This window comes from Urocitellus parryii, chromosome X (genome assembly GCF_045843805.1).
Source record: "Urocitellus parryii isolate mUroPar1 chromosome X, mUroPar1.hap1, whole genome shotgun sequence".
Taxonomy (NCBI): domain Eukaryota; kingdom Metazoa; phylum Chordata; class Mammalia; order Rodentia; family Sciuridae; genus Urocitellus; species Urocitellus parryii.
Window position 1 is genome coordinate 20,600,436 of NC_135547.1, and position 14,493 is coordinate 20,614,928.

Here is a 14,493-nt window from a genome sequence, read left to right on the forward strand (position 1 = left end):
ATAAAAAGTTTCCCTCTGTCCTCTCTTCTATCCTTAGCTTTGTGGCTGTCTGTCTCCCTCCTTTGCTTTACCAACAACCTTCTTGAAATCATAGTCAAGATTTATTGTTTTTCCTTTCATCTCCTTACCTTACTGCACTCAGGATCCCTGCCCAAGCACTCTCATATGCATGGAACCTTCTTTACTAGTAATTCTAATGGCTCCACTTCTTCCTTGGACTCTGTGACATCATTCTCTTTGTTTCTCTCATTTCTGTGAGTGACTTTTTTTCAATCCTTTTCTCCAAAACTATGTGTGCTACTACCTTTTCTGTGCTCAGTTCCCTACTCATTTAGCTCAAAAGTCCTTCCAAAACTAATGGTCAGCATGGGTGTCAGGTTACTAGACTTTTTTTGCACATTATTCCTTCTCTCTATTCTTCTCCTAAGAAGATTCTAGTTTTTCTGGACATCTACCAAAGGTCTGAAACAGTACTACATCAAATACAGTTTACTTCATTCTACCCTCCAAACTTGTTTTTCCTAAAGCAGTTTCTTATAAATCTACCTCAGTTTCTTACATCATGCTCAAATGATGGCAACCACACATGGTTCCTATTATCCAGTTACCTGACCAAAAATCCATAATATAATTATTATCTTGCAAGTTCACATTTACATCAACACCAATGAGAATAACTTTTTTTTTTCTCCAGGAAGAAGGGTCATAATTGAAATACAAGCATCATGTGGTAGTAGTACCATCATAGTTCTGTTTTCTCATCTGTAAATCCAATGAGACAAATCAAAGACCTATTCCCAAATACTTCACAAGATAGTTGAGAAGATTAAAAATAGTAATGGATTTCAAAGTTCTTCAAAAGGTATTGTACTCCAGGCATGTAAATTACTAAACAGAAGGTAAGCCTTTTTTTCGTGTACTTCCATAGTATACATTAAGATCCTTTCTTGTTCAGAGCACTGAAGAGAGATGAGAGCAAGAAAAAGAAGAGCATGCTATAATGAAAGTAGTGAGGACCAGAAGTAAAATCGTAGTGTTAGTTACTGCTCTATTACTAATAGACCCCAGATCCTAAGGAAGACACTTTACCTGTCTGGATCATCTTTTTCAGTTAGAAAATTAAAGCATTGGTCAAATGACATTTTAGAAGTTCTTCGTATCTTCAGCATCCCCTGACTTGATAATCAGTGGAAGGCAGTGAGAGGAAACTTAACATTTACCATGTAATTATTCACTCTAACTTTTAAAAAGTATACCACAATTTTCATGCCCCTCTTTCCTTCCACTGTTTTGCCTTGGCAAATGCCAAACCTGATTTAAACTGTCTACTCTGTCCTGGTAGCTAAACATTGTCAAAGAATATCACATAAGAAAAAGAGTCTGATTGTGCCTTCTTAAATTCATGATCTCAAACATCAAATTGCCACTACTCAATACTGACTGGAAAACACAGTATTTATTCTAGTGGGATGTAGCTCATTCACTGCCAGATGTGAATATTTTATAGCTTTTCCTTGGCTCTCAAACCTCCAACATCTCCTTCCCTATCTTTACTCTTAGGTGATGACCTTTTCTCACACATCACTGAAAAAACAGAAGCCATAGATACAAACTCAGTCATCTTCCTAAGATCACATATAGCAACTTAACTACAACTGGAACAATTTCCTGAACTTCTACCTGCTAAAAAATGAGTGTTCCTGCCCTTATCATAGGTTAAACCCTCTTCCTGTGTTCTATATCCTATCCCCTCTCAGCTTCTAAAAGATTTTACTCCCAAAATTAGCTCCTTGTTTACTTACATGTCTTCAGTATCCATGCTGGATCATTCTCATCAGCTTTGAAAAGGTAGGGTCAATGCTCATCACTCTTCGGTTACAACCCCATTTCTCTGCTTCTCTTCAGTCTCCATTAGCCCAATTGAATTGATTATCCATGTAACCAAATATGTCAGACCATTCTCTGTCTTGATCTTACAACAGTGTTTAACATAATCAACATATTTCTCTTGAAATTTGGATTCCTTTATTCCAGTTCCTCCTGGTTTTTGATCCTACCTCACTGATTCCTCCTTTTCAATCTCCTATTCTGGTTTCTTCTTCTCTGTTAGGACTAAAAGAAAGAGGGGGGTCAAGTTCAGTGTAGGGCATTCTTCTATATCTATAATCTCTCTGTAGGTCACCTCATTCATTCCCATGTCTTTGAATGTTATGTATATTCACATAAATTCTAAATTTATAGTCCAATGAACTCCTCTCTTTTGAGCTATATACTCACAAACCCCCAAACTCACAAACTCACAAATTGCCTCTCTACTCTCTCCACTTCATACAAATTGAACTTCACACAAATTGAACTTTTGAGTCCCCTAATCTTTTCCTTCCCACAATCTTCACCATCTAAATCAATGCACCAGTTACTGAAGCCAGAAACTCAAGAGTCATCTCCAATAATTCAGTTTTCATTACTCCTAATATCTGTATGTCAGTAAGTCCTGGTGTTTCTACCTCCCAAGTACATCTTGAATTTGTCTTCTCTCCATCTTTTGTGTAACCATTTTATTCAGATATTCTATTATCTCTCACTTGGTACTCTGAAATATTCTTTTATTTCTCTCACTTTGTCCTTGAAGTTGTCCTTCTATGTATTACATAACATCAAAGGCAACTTTTAAACTGTAAATGGGATTACACTGCTGCTTAACACCATCCAGTGGAATTACACAGTATTTAAAAACATAAATTCCTGAATGATCTGACCTGTCTTCTTCCTTCCTTTCTTTTCTCTTCCTCTTCTTCTTCCTTTTTTCCTTCTCATCTTCCTCTTCCTCCTTTTTCCCTTCTCCTCTTCCTCTTCCTCCTCCTCCTCTTCCTCCTTTCCTTCTGTCCTTTCTTTCTTTTCTCCCTCCTTCTTTCTTCTCTCCCTTTTTCTTTCCTCCTTCTCTCTTCCTGTTTTTCTTCTTGTGCTCCTTTTATCCTTCCCCCTCTTTTCTCCTCCTCTTCCTTGTTCTTTCTATATCTCTGTCACTGTGTCTCTGTTTCTGAGTGTTCTTTCTCTTTTTCTCTTTCCCTCCCTCCTTCCCACTTTTCCACCCTTAGTTTTCTAAAACTCAGTCCTTCCTTGCACCAATCCTTACTCCCTCTACCTGAAATGTTCTCCCTTACTCACACTCTTTACGATTGCTAGTTTACTCTTGCACTGCTGTATTGTGCCTCTTCTATTATTTAATGAACTTGCTGTCACGTAAGTAAGTTTTAAGGACTAGACATACTTTGTCATGATGAAACACAATATATATAATTTAATGGGTATGGAATTTCTAAAACAGGAAACAAAATTGATCACAGATCTTATGAAATTTACACATAGATGGCTAGGGATGTTCATTGTTGATGATAATACCTGCAGCAACAGCAGAGGCAACCAGAGTCAGATCTCCAAGAATTGAACACTTCTTCCTATTTTTATATATTAAAAACTGCATATTTATGTGTTATAGTCACAATTTCAAGAACCTATACATTCTAAATATGGTGAGATAATTAAAGTCATAGATTAAATTTCCCAATGGCTCCTGGGAGGCTATGGTCAAATATATTAATTAAGTTTAAGAATCTTGCATGTCTACAGAGAAGCCAATTATGCTTGATATGTATAAAGTCTCTTGTTTGATTTTTTCTAAAAATAGTATTTGATCAATGGTTATTCTTTAAATTTTTACTTATGTATTTATTTTAGATCCAAATCATGGCCAGCAGTACAGAAGAAAATACAACTCAAATTTCAGAAATTATCCTTTTGGGTTTTGGGGATCTCCATGGATTTCAGTTTCTTCTTTTTGGGATATTTCTGACCATTTATGTGATGACTCTCATAGGCAATATGGTGATCCTAACTGTGGTGTCAGCTGATTGCTCCCTTCATACACCCATGTATTTCTTTCTTGTCCACTTCTCCTTCCTAGAGATTGGCTATACTACTACCATTGAGCCCATAATGTTGAGGACATTGCTGTCAGCTCATGTGCCTATTTCCTTCCCAGCCTGTGCTTGCCAGTTTTATTTTTTTGCTTCCCTCGTGGCCACAGAATGCTTCTTCCTGGCTGTAATGTCTTATGATCGCTATATAGCCATCTGTAACCCACTGCACTACTCCAGCATCATGGACTTCTGGGGTTGCTTACACCTAGCTGCTGCCTCTTGGCTGGCTGGATTTCTGGCACCCATCCTTCTCATGGTCCTCATTTTTCGTTTAACATTCTGTTCTGCTAATGAGATTGACCACTTCTTCTGTGATTTGAAGCCCATCATGAAACTTGCCTGCACTGATACTCAGGTAGCTGAGATGACCTCTTTTATATGCACCTCTCTATTTGCCCTTGGCCCTTTCCTGCTGACCCTGGCTTCCTATATTCACATTATTTCCACTATTCTGAGGATTCCTTCTGCCACAGGGAAGCAGCGGGCTTTCTCTACCTGTTCTTCACACCTAACAGTGGTCAGTCTCTATTATGGGACACTGGGCATTGTCTATGGTTTCCCATCAGGGCCTCAGTATGAAGACATCTTAAAGTTGCTTTCCCTTCTATATACAGTGCTTACTCCTTCACTCAACCCTGTCATTTACACCCTAAGGAACAAGGATGTGAAAGTAGCTCTGAGAAAATTGGTGCAACGAGGGAAATAGACCTGGGCTAATTATATTTGAAGCTTTTAGTGGATCTGGGCATTTATTGAAAACCCCAACAACACAAAATATTTCTATAGCATCAACAATAGTTCATGTTAAATTGATGAGTTTTCCCATGTTCCATCAATACTCTCCCTGTTCATGAACCGGAAGTTTCATTTGTTGGACATTTTGTAGGTACCAGGCACTATATTAATTCCTTCTGTGGATCATTGTGTGCTAAATCCTCACAGTAACATTACAAAGTAGCTACTATTATTGTCCCTATTTTACAGATCACAACTGATTCTCAAAGACTAATTCATTTACTCAAAACCATCCAGCTAGATTGTAATGAAACCACAATTTGAATCTGAGCCCAAGGCTCACCTACCACCAAACTCATACTCTTTTCACTAACTGAGGGGTTTCTTGGACCATGGAAGATATTAGTGCCGATAACCTTTCTTAGGTGAACATTGTTTAGATGTAAAGTGAGAGGGAAAAAGGAAATGTGTTGCAGTTTAATACCAATGTCTTCCCTTTCCCCCTCAAATTGTTGATAAAAATATCCTGGCATTAAATTAATTTTAACTTTTTAATATATATTTTATTTTTTAGTTGTAGTTGGACACAATACATTTATTTTATTTATTTATTTTTATGTGGTCCTGAGGATCGAACCCAGGGCCTCATACGTGCTAGTCAAGCACTCTACAGCTAAGCCACAACCCCAGCCCAATTTTAACTTTTTATTTAAGGATTATTCGTAAGAACAAAAGATAAAAGCAATCTAATTTGCTCAATGCATTAAAACACACATACAATGGAATATAATACATCTATGAATAAACAAACATAAACAACAACAACAAATAACAAGTGAATTCTGCATGTGCTGACATGGACAGATCTACACATTATATTTTGAGTGCAAAAACCCAGTTGTAGTGGGTTATGAACTCCCAATTTTACCCCAAATGCAGATTGCAGAATCACATCAGTTACACATCCACAATTTTACATAATGCCCTATTAGTAATTGTTGTAACCCACTTCAATCTAATGTATGAAATATGATATGTCAAGAGCTTTGTAATGTTGTGAACAACCAATAAAAAAAACCCAGTTGTAGTGCAGTACGCATAGTCTGGCACCAATTGTGCAAAAAAGGTAAAAGAAAAATATAATACAATTACTTATAGGTTCATAGAATGTTCTAAAAAATACATACAAATTTGGTGGTATCAGTTGCCTCAGCATTTACTGAACATAACAAACCCCCACAATTTGATGTGTTCCCATTTCTAGAATGGAAAACCCAAGGGAGAAAATATGAGCTCTATGTTTAATGTTCTCAGTCCACCATTGTTGGTACAAAAATAAAGGCCTGAAAGGGACTGTCAAGAAGTACGAATGATTTCCTAGGCTCTTCTTCCTTATCATCAGAGTGATCTTCCTATAATAGAAATATGTCTACATTCCTCAGTATTTAATCAACCTCTGCTACAAGGACCGCCAATTAAGAACATAATAAATGTCTCATACTCTTTGTGACTCCGTGACTTTGTACATGCTGTTTCCACTTTTGCTTCTGCCTCCCTCCTCCTGTGTTAACTCCTTTCAATCCTTCAATTATTAAATATTAAATGTCACACACTCTGTGAAGTACTCTAAGCCTTTACTGTCCCTCTAAAGTTCTTCCTTTGCTAGTACAAGACTTTGAACATATTTCTGTTTTAGCATTATATTGTCTAGGGTAATTATTTGCATATGTGTATTTCTGCCCATCTAATAATAAATTCCTATAAGGTAATTTGTCCCTGCCTAAAGTACTGGCTAGGCTGTATAATGCTTTCAGAATAGTTCCAGTTCTAAAACTCTGATATTTTTCTTGGGGCAAATTTGACAGTAGATCTTGTGGTAAGAGGTAGAGAATCTTGAACATTTCCTCTTAGGGTCAGGTCACAGCATTGCTTTGGGCCATTGGAAATAAAGATAAAATCATTCATTCATTATATTTTTTGCATACTTGTTAAATATAACTTCAACATATAATAAATATGTTAAATATAAATTTAAGTATAGCAGGGCATCATGATACATGCCTGTAATCCCAGCAGCTCAGGAGGCTGAGGCAGGAGGATGGTAACTTTAAAGTGAGCCTCAGCAACTAGGCCCTAAGTAACTCATTGAGACCATGTCTCAAAATTAAAAAAAAAAAATTAAAAAGAGCTAGGGATGAGTTCAATCCTTGGTACAAAAAAAAAAAAAAAGATGAACACATTTTGTATGCATATAACACTCTTCTGGGCACAAAAAGAATAAAGTTGATGTGAACACATCTTGAAAAGTCTTCATTCTAACCATTGGACCACCTATACAAGATCAGACATAGACCCTGCACCTAGTTAATGTTTGCTCAACTAAACCAAAGAAGAGAAAGATGAAGTCACCTGACCTGCTGGGAATAGGATTGATTGCCTTCCTTTGAGGAGCTCATTCCTAACTGTGAATTTGTAGATCTTAGGGGTGTGTGAGTTGTATGATACACTGTGGAGAAAAGAAGTGTGAGGGTGAAAAAAAGGGAGGGATATGTCCACCTGGAAATTTTAGAGGCATTTGTTCCTCCATGGCAGAAGCTGCCATTTCCAATGAGAAGGCAACATGTCCATTGAGAGCAGCAATTAGAGCTAATTGGGTTTCTTCTTTTTAATACCTGAGACAGGGCCCTATTGAGATCAGGTAAGGATATCCATTAAAGGCAAGCTGTTCTCTGCATATCACTTAATTCAAAGTATTTAAGGAGGCTGATTTACATGCCATTCTCTCCAAGGATAGCTAAAGCTCAAAATGGTGGTTTGTGTTAGTTTAGGGACTTAAATTCTTAAACCAACATGCAAATAAGAAATTGGTTTTTTTTAATCTTAATTATGTTATGAAGGTAATGCCTTGAGAAAGGGTAAATACTTTTTACACAGGCAACAGTTCAATTTGGCCTATATGAAGCCAGGCATCTGGATTAAAATGAAAAATTAGGTAAATATTCACCTTTAGGGGCACTGCATATGCAAAGTTTTCAGGTGCCTAATTATATTCTGTGCTGTCTGGAAGAGTTTCAGAATTCAATAGCACCTAAAAGAGTGGAATCATCACTCAGACTAGTTTCTATGTATCAGCTCTGTGATTTTAGCCAAGGAACTTAGCCTCCCGGATCTTCAAGTCTCTCATGTGTAAAATGGCAATACTAGTACTACCTTACCTCCCAAGGCTGTTAGGAGGATTAAAAGAGATAATATGTGTAAAACTCTTGGCACATGAGAGGTATTCAATATGTGCTAATTATTATTTTAATAGTTCTCATCATCACTGTTGGATGTCATTGGACCCTTTACTACATTGATATAGTAAAACAGTATGGACCAGAGAGGTATCTGAAAAACTGGAAAAGGTCTGACGGCTGAAAGCAGATGCTAGAAAAATAGGTGCCAAGTTTCTGAGTTTCTCAGTTTTGCCAGGATCTCAATTTACTATCATTGTTGGCAAGCAAAACACAAGCTCGACACCAAGGTATTTCATATGTTCGTTGACTGAGCAGCTTTGTGGAAACTGTGGATGCTGCTGCCCAACATCTGGCTTTTAATGACAGTTCAAACAATGTCACCAGACTACATCCACCTTACTTTTTCTGCAAGAACCACATTTGTTTCTCTCTTTATCTACTTCTTATGTTTTTCTCACATAGGAAAAACATCCTTAAAGTCTTCTGACAATAACAAATGTTGTGAAAGTAGCCTGGCACTGTGGCTCAAGCCTGTGATCCCAGCGATTTGGGAGGCTGAGACAAAAGGATCATGAGTTCAAAGCCAGCCTCAGCAACTTAGAGAGGCCCTAAGCAGCTCAGCAAGACCTGTCTCTCACTAAAATATAAAAAAGGGTTGGTGATGTGGCTCAGGGGTTAATTGCCCCTGGGTTCAATCTCCAGTCCAAAAACAAAGTGTGAAAGTAAATGAGGCAGTGCTTAATTAGAAAAGAAGGCAAACTAAAGGAGAATGAACTTATTAAACTGCTGAGTTCAGCCACTATCTACCAGTCTAACATTATCATGTGCCATGATTTTATGTTTACTGTCTACATTGGAATCCTTTTTTAAAATATATTTTTAGTTATTGATAGACCTTTATTTTATTTATTTATATTCAGTGCTGAGAATCAAACCCAGTACCTCACACATGCTAGGCAAGTATGTGCTCTACCACTGAGCTATGACTCCAGCCCTGGAAGCCTTTGTTTTTTGTTTGTTTTATTGGTTTTGTTTGTTTGTTTCTTCAATATGCAAATCGTTTTGTGCCTTATAATGTTTGAATTTGTCATTCTCACTGCTTGGAATATCAAGTTCTCCTCAGAACTTGATAGTTTTCTTCTTCTTCTTCTTCTTCTTCTTCTTCTTCTTCTTCTTCTTCTTCTTCTTCTATCTCCTTTACTTTAACACCAGATAGACCTTTCCTGGCCACCTCATCTAAATTACCTTCACAGCCTAGCCCCACCTGGTTAGGCTCCATTTTAATATCTCCTCATTCTTCTTATCATTTAGCAAAGTGGTAATTGTGTAATCATGGGTATAGTTATGTTTTTCATGTTTGGCTCTCAGAACTACTGTGTCTGACCCATGGTAAGCATTCAATATAAATTTGATGAACAAATGAACGAGAAAATATCTTTAGAATTCTTATCCTGTGGTTAGTCAATAAGTGGGTAGTTAATGGTCATGGTTTGATAGATTGGTGGCTACCATTTACAAATTTATTAATATTCTTCCCATCAATAGGTGGGATCAAAGTCCTCCTCTTTAAATCCCAAAGTACTAGTGACTGTTTGAACCAATGGAGAATAACATGGGTGCCAACAGGGTATCCTGGGCACAGTAGTAGAATTCAGAATAGAGGAAGTGACTTCCAAGAGTGGACTGTAGAAAGTGCTGTCACTTTTGCCTTGTTTTCAGTAAACTTGCTTTTGTAGCATTGGAATACCTTGTAAGAAGTCTGATTATCCTGAAGTCACCATACTGTGAGCAAATCACATGGAGAGGCCACGTGATGTTTTCCATTTCTGGGGAGACAAAAGTAATGCCCTTAAAGATCTTATAGGGTCTACATCATCTCTGAAAATTCTTTGATAGTCTTCCCACTGAGATGTGGAATCTATGTCCCCTCCCTTTGAAAATGGAAGTTTTGTAATGGTTTTGACCAATATAGCAATGACCAGGGCACTAATGGATTAAAAGCAACCACCAGCATAAACTGTCAGATATATGAGTGTAGATGCCTCTAGATGACCCCATAACTTGCTGTCAAGTCCCCTCCAATCAAAAGGTTTTCCAAGCTGAGGTCCCGGACATTGTGCGATAGAGATAAGCCATTCCCACTGTGACCTGTCTAGATTCCTGAGCCACAGAATTCATGAACATAGTTCAATTGTTTATTTAGTTCATGGTAACTGAAATATTGGCCACAGAATCCATATCATTTTAGGAGGCACACAAAGTAAGGTCAGAATTTCAGTTGTATGAGCTGTGTGGGAAAATGCTTCTTGATTGACACTGGATTTTTTACATATAACATGTGATTTAGCATTTATACACACTCACTTCAAAACTTCTTTCTTGGAAAAGCAGCTCTCCTAAACCTCACAAGCAGAGGAGAGTATTTCCTTCACCCTGGTTGCTACCACTGTAGAGGATACCCCTTCATTAGTCCTTGTTGTACTTGTTGTTCATGTTAACTCACAGGCTCTGTGTCTAGTTCTAAAATATCTTGCATATATGACTCGTCTCCCAAGGGCCTTGCACTGAGGGTTCAGACATTACAGTTTTGGCGATTAAATGAATGTTTTTGATGATTATTTTCATCTGGTGTGGCTTAGGCCTCCTCTAGGTGCCAGGCTGTGCCATGTTCCGGGTCAGGACCAACCTGCCTTAACAAAATGGAATATAGATGAGGGTCTGAGCCATCTGTGCTGTTCTGTTTGATTTAAGGTCATCTGTGGATCCGTTGTCCAGATTTCACCACCAGCATTTCATACATTCATTTCCTGCAGTTCTGCTTCCTTCAGAAGTAAACACTTGGAAGGACAGCACATTAATGAGGCAGCCAAGACTACCTCTAAAAAGCAACAATAGCCGTGGTAAGAATGAACTCATCTAATAGTCAATGACCATTTCAAGCAGTGTGGTAATGTTTTATATGCATGATCTCATAAAATCTTCACAACAGCTCTATGAGATAGATACTATTGTTATCACCATTTTACAGATGAGGAAATTGAGGTTCAGAGAGGGTAAATACCAAACTCTCACTGCCAGCAAGTTGGGGCATCCAGGTCTCTCTATCTCACTGTATGGCTTAGCCTACTGGCACATATTGCAGTGTATATGATGGCTTTCTTGGGATTTTTGAAGCCATTTATTTTTAATGGCAAAATAAAAGCAACACATTTCTGAAATTTAAAAGCATTTCAGGCAACACTGCTGTTGAATGGAGAGAGGAATATGTTGAGGTTTAGGCTGGAACAGGGTTTCTTTTTAGTGGGAATCTATCCCCTTAAAGACACCGTAAAGAGGACTTTATTAGTCATTTCATGGGATGGAGGTAGGGAGAGGGGCTTGCATAATGAATTCAGTCAATTTCCCTTACCCTGTCATCTACCTGCTCCTGGAGTTCCAGTTTTGAAGATTCAGAGTCAAGTTTTCTTCTCCCCTGTTGCCACCACTAACCAAGGGTTACCTGTCTGACTCCTTCCAACATCCCTCTGAAAAGAGTAGGGGGTAGCCTTTGATGGTGACAGAGAACAGGGTGTGCAAATACTGGCTCTTGATGGGCACTCCAGATGAGAGGGCCTTTTGAGTGGCAGCCAGAGGTAGCTGTTGGGCAAAGAGACCCCAGATTTTTTTTCCTCTAACATAACAAGTGCTTGATGAAGGTGATGATTAACGCCAACTCAATAACTGCACTGCTGACGTGGGTGCAGATGAGGGATACACAAGGACTGAAACTCAGGAAAGAAACTAAGAATTTGGTTTAACTGTTTGGAAGTAATTCTAATTACAGGCATTTATGTGAACTGTTTACAATTTATGCCTAATTGCCACCCAGCACAATAACAATTATGCATATCATTAAATATGTGTCAGATTAATTTTGTTGTAAATTTTTATTATAACAGCAAACCCTATGTGTGTATGCTCTGTCTTCATAATTTGTTGCTCAGATTGCTCACAACTTAGGAATAAATGAGACAGAACATTGGCTGGGGGGCCGAGAGTAGGGATGGTGCAGAGGCGGCTGCCTGGGGTTGAATATTTACTATGGGTAGTGCACAAAGTGGATAATCAACAAATGCATAAATCCCAGCAGCTTAACTTCACTAGAGCCCTGCAGGCAGCTCCACAATCTTTTATTCATCTATTGTTGATTTTTTGGCTGTATTCATGCCCACAGCATGTTCCAAACCTTTTCTAGTCTCCTTGGCATCTTAACTTACTCCCTCCTCTCTTGACTCTTGCTCAATGGGTAAGGATGACCTACCTCATCCTGGCCTTTGCACAGTACATCTGCCAGATGTCTCCCTAGTCTGGATTTCTCTTTTCTTTTATGTTGCAGTCCCCTTTACCTGTGGACCTTCGGCCTCAGATAAGTAAGGGTGCCCTTTCATCTATGTTTTGGTGCCTTCCTCTCGTTCTTCCCCAAAGACTGGTTCCCTGTTCCAGGATTTCACTGTCTTCAGTATCTTTCTGGGATTGATTTTTACCATGTACATAATAAGCACTCATTGAGTTTCCCTTCAGACATACATGGGACACAATGGGAGCACACACACACACATACACACATGCTATTCGTTCAGCTACTATTTTCTCTTCTTCTAAGTAAGCCTGTGCTTATTATTCATCATCCATATCCAATTATATTAGAAATTCATTGAGGGCAAGGGTCTCCTATGATACTTTTTTTTTCTGATTTCTTAGCTCAGCTTGAAGCACTTGACACATGCTGAAATATCCTCACTCATGGATCCTCACAGGCTGATTTCTCTGAATAGGGATGGAGATGTCTAGCATTTTCTTCTACAGCTTTCTCTTCAAGAGACTGAGCAGGATAATATGAAAACATGTGGATTTCGTATCAAACAGACCTTAAGTTCCATTGTAGGCTCTGCACTCACTAACTAAGAGGATTTGGATAACTCGATTCATCTTTCTGAGGTCCAATTACCTCATCTGAAAAATGGGGATAATAATAGAACCTATCTTACAGGATTGTTGTGAAGATAAATTGACGTACTGATGAAAAGTACCTGACACACACTAGTAATGATTCTTCTCAGGCAGAAAGTTTCAGCTCCTGTGGCTCACTCACACTGAAGATTTGTTCCACCTACTATAGTAATAATGAGCCACGATTCTAACAACCTCAAGCCTTACTTATTATTCATATTCAGCTTTCATTCTTAGCTCTACATCAGTAGTTCTCATTCCTATGAGACCTAATACTCCCTCTTAATAACAAATATTTTGTGACTCACTCTTCACTATCCTGAAATGAAGTTCATACATAATCTAACCTACCTACATGCATAATTTTAAAATATCAGTATATTCATCTAACAAATATAAATGAGGAATGAAAGGAAAGTAATTTACAATAAAATGACACATATTTCAATATATAAATGCAAGGGCACGATTGCATCCAACAATATAATGAAATACATGATTATGTGAATTTATAATAAATAAGTTTATATTTAAGAAGATTGGGAGCCATTACAAATAAGAAAGGAAAAGATAAAAGGCAGAGATACAGGAAATAAGTAGGAAAAAGCTGCTGTTAATACCAGACAAGATTCGGATGAACATAAACAGTTTTTCTCACCTATCAAAGTTCACTGGAATGTTTTAAAGCTATATGGAATGCAGGACAATTGTTCATTATATAGAATTATTTCATATACTTTAGGACAACCAGCATCACTAGTCCCCATACACTCAATGTCAGTAGAACCTCCTGAGTATTAGAGCAACCAAAATGAGTCCATGACTTCCCAAAGACCCCCTAATGTTCAGAATGTCCCCCTTTGAGAAGCAGTTTTCTAGAGCATGCCCAGTGAGGAAAAAGCAAATTTTAGTCAGCACCATGAACTTGTTTTCCTACAATGTGGGAGTATCCATTTTGAGTTACCTATATTTGCAATGTTTCTAATGTTTCTAGTGATCTTCCTGGGACTCTGAGACATAATGCTGAGATCCTGATGGTGATAGCAACCAAGTACAGCTTTTGCTTATGTGCCACTCTAGTCCTTCTTCTACCTCTTAAATAGCTGTCACCATCTCAACACCATCTAGTTGATTTTACCCATTCAATAATTTGGGTGATGAAGTTGTTTCTTTCTCAAGATAGGCCAATTGACTTACCCACAGCAGTATCTTGGTAACCACTGAACAATGCTTTACTACCATAATGACTATGGCTACCATTTAAGTTTTTTCCCCCTTCAAATCCCATCCCCTTCAGTCACTGAGGAGGCACTAAACTTTTACACCCAGCTAATAAATATTTCCTGGCTCATGTGTTTTCTTGATTATATCTTTACCAGTTTTTAAGTATTACATTTTATTTTAATGTATTTTGATAGCAATCTTCCCAAAATGGACTCTTAAAAAAAAAAGAGCAGGAGTGGTAGTACACACCTATAATCCCAGTAGCTCAGGAGGCATAGGCACAAGGATCACAAGTTCAAAGCCAGCCTCAGCAATTTAGTGAGGCCCTT

The 14,493-nt window shown here is 38.0% G+C and overlaps 1 protein-coding gene across 1 annotated transcript; it reads left to right on the top strand.

Moving 5' to 3' along the window:
* Nucleotides 1–3,747: 3,747 nt before the first annotated feature.
* LOC113200458 (olfactory receptor 11L1-like) lies at nt 3,748–4,686 on the top strand. The gene has a single exon (XM_026413887.1). It carries the CDS (start codon nt 3,748–3,750, stop codon nt 4,684–4,686), a length of 939 nt encoding a protein of 312 aa, XP_026269672.1.
* Nucleotides 4,687–14,493: the final 9,807 nt, after the last annotated feature.

Excerpts from the sequence above, each read along its gene's own strand:
- LOC113200458 (XM_026413887.1), top strand. The coding sequence starts at position 3,748 with ATGGCCAGCAGTACAGAAGAAAATACAACTCAAATTTCAGAAATTATC.